Source organism: Alligator sinensis, unplaced genomic scaffold, assembly GCF_000455745.1.
Source record: "Alligator sinensis unplaced genomic scaffold, ASM45574v1 scaffold505_1, whole genome shotgun sequence".
In the NCBI taxonomy this organism is placed as follows: domain Eukaryota; kingdom Metazoa; phylum Chordata; order Crocodylia; family Alligatoridae; genus Alligator; species Alligator sinensis.
In genome coordinates, this window is record NW_005841940.1 from 2,479,082 (window position 1) to 2,486,607 (window position 7,526).

The following is a 7,526-nucleotide window of genomic DNA, read 5'->3' on the forward strand; positions in this document are numbered from 1 at the left end:
AGGGCGTGGCCGGCGCTGGAAGCGGGTCCGCCGGGGGCCTGGGCGCTGCCTCTTGCTCATGGGCCCGGCCCAGGCACCGCGGGCTTCCCCCTGCTGCGGCCCTCTCCTGCCTGTGCCTTTCGGGGCGGTTTTAAGCCCCGGCAGTGCGGTGGGCAGCCCTGCTTGACTCATCACATGATGTAATGACATTCATGACTGATCTGCTGTACTCAGGAAGGCGCGTTTTACCAACTTACGTTTTAAAAACCCACTGGACTGCTGCATAAGTCGGATTCAACATTTTAATGTTTATGTTAATGAATGCCTTATCATTTATCGCCCCCCAGGTGACTGTCTGCAGTCTCCTGGAGACTATATCTTAATTCCTGGAGAGTGCAAGGCAGTCCCGGAGGGTCGGCAACCCTACCTGGCAGAGCTGCTCTAGGTGGTGGCTTCATGGTCCTTGGCCTGTTTTTTAGGACTGTGTTTTCCCTGCGTTTAAAGCCGAGCCTCCCTATGGTGGGGGGTTGAAGGACATGCTGTTGTCCATCTGACCCTGTGGTGTGGAAGGGCTCTGTATCTGAACATGTGCATCCCCCTGCCTGCGGCTTAGGGCTGGAAAAATTTGATTTTTGTATGGGGAGGGTGGCATTTGCAACTGGTGCTGGCCCATGTTGATGTGACCCCTGCCCCAGCTGTGCTAGTGTGACTGGTCAGCTAGTGCTTGCCCTGATGTGTGAGGCAGTTCCCAGCTCTGCATCCAGTACAGACCCGTACAGCTGAATCATAAGGGAACATAGAAGCAAATATTGATAGGCCAAGTGCTGCTTTTTTAAAATGGGGTTTTGGCTTCCTTCCTCTATTTGAGCAGTTTAAAATTCTCACCGCTTGCATCTGCTCACGACTTCTACTCCTATTCACCTAAATTGATTCTTAATCAGATTTGGAGCCAAATTTAGCTTTGCCTTTAATTACTAAGGGTCAAATATTCTTGTCCAAAAGAATAAGTGCCTGAAGAAGGAGCAAAGCTTGGAGCTGTCAAGAAAAGCTTCTTGGTCAAGATAGCAAGCAAGGAAGCAGTTCTCCAAGGAATGTGGTAGAAATGTCATTGCTTAAAACTTTGAAAAAATGGTGTATAGGTAATGATTGTGCTTTGGCAGGAAGATGCCTGGGCTGGACGTTCACTGATGCTCCTACACAGCTGCAGGAGCAGTTGGATGGAGATGTCCAGCATTTCTGTACAAGTTTGTCAGTGGAGGAATGTGGCTCGCTGGTGACGCTCCTTTGCAGTCTTTACTTACCTTCGGTTGCTGGTTGGGTGCTGTTCTGTGACTGGGTTTTCTTTTAACCCATTTGCTATTTTGATCCTATTAGACTTGATCCAGACAAATGTGCATCTGGTATCTGTTTGGAGGTCTCAAATTATGCATGGGTGGATTTGCTTCAATTATATTAATATGCAGGCAAAAGTACCATAGAAATAAATCCCTCTTCCTACAAAAAGAGTTGGGTTGTCAATTATGTTGAACTGCTAAACTTCCTGGTAACTATTGCAATACTGCAGTTTGGACTCATTACAAGAAAAATCATATTGTACCCAAAGCTGCCTAAATCTTTACTATGAATTTTCGTACTAAAGATTAGAAATGCAGTGACTTCATTAGGGTGTAAAGTCTTCCTAAAAAGAGGCCACATTCTGGAAGGAAGAGGTCAAGATGTAATATTAAAGAATACGTTATCCACTGGCTCTTCTCTTCAGTGAAGTAACTCCCTCCAAGACCTTGGTTGGGTAGAAAAGGGCGTTATGCATAACGCAGAACTGCTTGTTTGTATAGTGAGTGAACATTTGATGTACAGTAGCATTTTTCTTTACGAGAGCTGACACTATACTTCAGTAAACATTTCAGAATCATCTGTATATCGGTAACCTTATTTTGAATTGGCCAAGTGTTTGTCCATCATGGCAACAGCCTCCATGCCCTCTTTCGGTTGCTCTTCACTTTCAGTCAGCATTAAAATTGTCCGCTATGTAATATATTTTTCATGGTAACTAGATTTGTACTTTTTATGCGAGTATAAGAGAAGTGAAGATGCAAACACACAGGCACCAAAGTACCAGCCACAGGGTTCCTTACCATGTTGTTTAACTCTCACTGGTAAATTCTGTCTCGTTTACATTTGTACTTCCCAAGTAATTACCGCAAGTCATGTTGGACTAGTGGTGGGCAAAGTACTGAAGAGGCATTTTGGTGAGTTGTAATTGTGAATTATTCTCAGAAAAAGTGAATATGAAGATGGATAGTAAGTGAATGAATGTGCTGTAAATCGGGGGGTGGGGGATGTGTCCAAGATATGGCCTATGGCCAAAATTCAGCCCACGGAGCCGTATTATCCAGCCCCTGATGCTGCCCATGGATCTCAGTCACCCACAGGCAGCACGTCGGGTATTGCAGGATGACCCTGCATGCTGCATATTGTGCTCACTCCAGATCTGGAATGTGAGGCCAGTCTGTGAGTCTAGTCTGACCTGTAGACTGGCCCTGTGTCAGTCATCAGCCTCACAAATGAGTTTGACACCCCTACTGTAAATAGTACTTTTGTGTTTACCCTTCAGTTACATTTCTCACCCAGTTTTATAGCACTAAGGCATACTTTTTAGTAGGACTCTGCTGTGAGAGAAATTCACACAAACTACAGGGGATTGGTTATTTAACACAACTTCTGTTGCTGTTTCTGAAATACAAGTGAAGTGAGGTTAGTTGAAACAGTAGCTATGCTTGGGTGTCATCTTTTGCAATTTCCACAACCCACAAGAGTTTTCAGGCTGTTAGAAAAGTTGGGAAACTGCTCTCTGTCTGTGTCTCATCCTCCTTCCTGAGAAGTCATAGTGCCTTGTTTATTTCTGTCCATCTCTTGCTTAAATAGTAGTCTATATACTACCAGTAATATTAAACTGGCATGATTATTGACTGCTTTAGTGCTGTTTAAGGTCCTGCATAATAGCATCACTCTTGCTAAGTGAAGTTCAGAGCAGCAGAGGAACTAGTTTCTTTAATCAAAAAGATAGCATTGGATTGTGCAACTGTGTAGGTTAGAAACTTTACTTTTAAATAGGGACTTTAAATTCTATGGAAATGGGCATTAGATGACCATATCTGCACAGAGTACCGTATCCTTGCCATGGAAGAGTAGGGTTTTTTATAAGCCTTCTACTGCAGAGATTTGGATATGTAAAATAAGGAAAGGATGCTGAGGGTCTTAAGTCTGGGAGGAGTTGAGTTTCTTTTTTTGGACAACCTGGAGATCTAGGGTTTCTCAGCTAACTGAGCCACTTCAATACAGAGAACTATAATTCATCTCCTTTTAAATCTGCAAGTATTTCCCAATATGTGTTTTAGGGGGGGGTGTTGTTTTTTAAATAATGGTTGTCGTCTTAATTGTTGAAGTGGCTCCTATGTTTTCTGTGCATCGGGACATTTGTTAATTTAAACTGGTAGCATGTGGATTGCCTTGATTTGAAGAACTCCGTCAGGTACTTTGTAGTGAATCTGGAAGAGAACTTTTTGCATCCTTCTCCTAGTTCTCTCTAACTGTAATGAGCATATTTATGGTAACTTTTTAAATGGGCTCTTGGGAGAATAGTCTCTGTGGGTAGTTGCTTTGTACAGTATTTCAAGTAAATAGTTATAAATTTGACAGCTGAAGTTTAGCATCTCTGTCATCTTCAGTTTTTAATTAAGAGTTTCTGGAGGAAATGGTAAAGTAGACTTAGCAGTACCCAACATAAATACCTACTTGTGATACTAACATCACTTTGTTCGTTTAATTTGTTTGTTTTACATTCAGGTATCCAAGTCCACCAATGGTATCTGGAACAGCCCCTACTATGGCCACAGCAGAGGAAAATGTGGAATATGTTCGGACTCTCTATGACTTCCCTGGGAATGATGCTGAAGATCTTCCATTTAAAAAGGGTGAGATACTGGTAATTGTAGAGAAGCCTGAAGAACAGTGGTGGAGTGCCAGAAACAAGGATGGTCGTGTTGGGATGATCCCTGTTCCTTACGTAGAGAAGCTAGTCAGGTCTTCCCCACATGGGAAGCATGGGAACAGGAATTCCAACAGCTATGGTATTCCAGAACCTGCCCATGCTTATGCTCAGCCTCAGACCACAAGCCCCCTTCCCTCTGTATCCAGTACTCCTGGAGCAGTGATCAACCCTCTGCCATCAACACAGAATGGACCAGTCTATGCCAAAGCTATTCAAAAAAGAGTACCATGTGCTTATGACAAGACTGCCCTGGCATTGGAGGTAAGGTGTTTTTTGTTTTTTGTTTTTTTCTTCAGTGTTTTTAAGTGTGTGTTTTGTTGTTTGTTTGTTTGTTTTTCTTTTCTCTCTTAAATAAGAGAACTTTACTGATGTGTGATCATCTTCCATGTATAAGCAAGCTATACAAACCAATAGTACAGAATTGTGTTCTATTCTTTGTCTCAAATAACTGTGAAAAGACTTTCCTCAGTCCAGAAAAGCTCTGCAAAAAGGATTGCTTCATTCATGCCATTTCCTGTTAGATAGAGCCCAGGGTGCATATAAAAGCCATACCTAATTCATCCTGCTAACTTATCTGTTCAGTAATAACTGTTTTAGAGATGGAGGGGGAGAAAAAAGTCTTAGAAATGTGAAGATCAATGGCTATGGAAATTACAAACTATTTTCTCAACTATTTTTTTTCTGCACCTGAACTATGGATGGTTTTTTTTTTGGGGGGGTGGAAGGTGCTGAATTCTGCCCAGGTTTTTTGAGTCTTGCTCCTGAGTGGTGTCTGCACTGAGTATATGCCCATTACAGCTATCGGTGTAGCTGTACTGATATAAATATGGTAGTGTAGACAAGTCAAAACTGCTGTTAGTAGTGATGAATTATAAGCAGCAGTCTATGCTAGAGTTTTTGGGGGGTTTTATCAGTGACAAGACACCAATGGCTGATATTGGGGCATGTAACTAATGTATACAAATAAAATTTTCAAAAGGGTCCTACTCCCGTTGACTGAGATCTAGGCACTTGGATTCAATCTTAAAAAAAAAAAAAAAAAGCTTTTTAATTTTTAAGTTACTTGAGTTCTTTTGAAAACTTTATCTGAGACCTAAATTAGCATGTTAGAATGCAAGGCTGCAGGGTAGCCAATATTTGAACATCTTTTGGTGTCATACAGAGCATAAAATTCCAATTCATGCCTCTTTCAGGGATAACTTACTGAAGCTGTGTCCCCACTGGTCTTCAGGGAACCATGTTTAGACATGCTCTGGCTAAACTAAATTAAAGCAAACCATAGGAATATTTTATCAGTGCTCTAAAACATTTTGGCCTTAACCAGCATGGACATGGCCACATCACATTGGAAATACCATTTGCAGAAAATGGCAGGCAAGGTTCTTTTGTGTAAATCTGATATCTCTTATTAGATCAACTCAAGTAGCTGGAAAAATTCTTCTTAGCAAGCTTTTGGGTATAGACACTGGGAAGCAGAAAATGTAATGAAAACTAAGAACCGTTTCCCACAGCCTCAGCCTATGCAAACAGGATTGAAATGCCTACCACTAAATGTTGCTGGAAAAAAACCGTGCATTTTAGACAAAAGCCACTTGTAATGGGACACTGCAGACTGAATGGTATAATTTTTTTTTGTGCACTTCATATACTCTGTCAAATTATTTCTATCTAACAGTTTTTCTAGTTTATGCACGTTTTACAAATGTTTCCCTAAATTTTATTTTATTTTTCTTCAGTGTTTCCAAAATCTGTAATTAGGCTGTTGACTTAATGGGGTTAAGGATTAAAAGTGCATCAGGACTTTACAGTGGGAGTGGCAGAAAGGAGGGAGCAGGGAGGGAGCCAGAAGCCTACTTGTGGGGAAAATACACTATATTAATCTTACAAAAGTGATGGGAGCTAATTTTTCTGTGACAAATTTTACCAAAGAGCATATTGCTGAGTGTTTTGTACTTCTGAAAACAAAACAAGATTTGGTTTGGAGTGGAAAATGTCTCTCATGGAAGCCCCCAAAAGAACTTGTATGGCAGGTGAGTGGGAGAACTGCTTGTAGGGATAACTTTAAATAGGTTGTTTTACTACTCTGTCTTAACATAATTATCAGATGTAGGTCAGGCAGCGTACTTACGACTATTGTGCATGCTGGGTCATCCTGGGGTGCCGCAAAACCTTTTAGAAGGGTGCATGAGGTGTGAGGAGATAACCACAGGCTCAGGCTTCTCCCTGCCTGGCCACTGCCCTACCAGAATCCTCTATGTACATAGACATGTTTGTGTGCCCACACCTGAAGCAGGCCTAATACCATTGGTATATCAAGGAGTGCTTAAAAAAAAAAAAAAATACAGCAGTCCAGGAATTTTTATGACCTTCATTCTGCTTACCTTGCCTTGAAGTATGTCTCCCTAACTGAATATCTAAGACATGATTAGGCAGAGATTTACTTAACTTCATAGAACTAACTATTCTGGTCCCTTTTAAGGTTGTAGTTTTGATCCTGACAAAATGAGACTTATTTGGAGTGGAATCCTTTTCTTTAGTGTGTTTATTATTAAGAGTTGATAGAAGAAAACATAATACTAGCTTGTCAGTGATATAAAGCATTGGATGGCTTCCTCTGGTGGTTTAAGGAATGTCTCCTGGTTTAAGGAATGTCTCCTAGTTTAAGGAATTGTACAATTTATCTTACTGAGAACTGAACTTTAATCATTATCAGCCTGTTGTGCTGATAATGATTAAAGCAGGGGTACCTAATGTTGGGATGAGCATTAACATTTTGAAAAGCTAAGTGGGCTAAGAACAGTTTTTAGAAGGAGAGCAAAGTGTTCAGAAAGGGTAGAAATAGAACTAGAGCATGCAGCAAATTATATTTTTACAGATTATATTAGTAGACTGCAACTTGCCATAATTGCTTAAAGCCAGAAACTGGCAAAATGATGTTAGCTTTATAAACTTGCTCACTTAGTGAATTATTGAGGCTTGTAAGTACTGCCCAGTGGGTCTCTCCTAAAAAGATCTCATTAAGTTGTAGCATCTTTCCAAGGGATAGGGATTCTGTGGCAGAAATAGAATTCTGAATCCCTTTATCTTTTTAGTCCACTGTTTTAGCCAAGAGGCATCCTTTTCCTTTTTAGAATCTCTGAAAGAAGGAATTGTGGTGGAGGGAAGGGACAGTGTTCTGGAATAGAGTACTCTCTACCTCAGGCTCTGGTTTATGTTGGGCTGCTTTTTCCTCAAAAGAAAGGGGGATGGAAGGGGAAAAAGGAACTCTGAAAGCCACCTAGAGTTTCTGGCAAGCTGAGGAGGTGGCGAGTTCCCTAAAAACAGATTGCCTAGCTTTCTGGATTAAGGGGGTGAGGGTGTTAATTTGCAACTTCATGGCTGATTTTTGACTAGCGTTCTAAGGAGTTCTTTTACCAGGAAATGAATTTAAGCAATATCTATGGGTCCAGGGGCTACGCCTGTGTTTCCCATTGGGTACCTCCATTGTTTGCTTTTC

At 41.2% G+C, this 7,526-nt stretch overlaps 1 protein-coding gene across 1 annotated transcript in view; it reads left to right on the forward strand.

Moving 5' to 3' along the window:
* The first annotated feature begins 3,828 nt into the window (after window positions 1-3,828).
* The window catches only part of CRKL (CRK like proto-oncogene, adaptor protein), a 15,209-nt gene continuing 11,511 nt past the window's right edge, over window positions 3,829-7,526 (forward strand). The window contains exon 1 of the mRNA XM_025199288.1: window positions 3,829-4,291. Coding sequence (XP_025055073.1) covers window positions 3,842-4,291 — 450 coding nt within the window. The 5' untranslated portion in view covers window positions 3,829-3,841. The remainder of the gene's footprint in view (window positions 4,292-7,526) is intronic.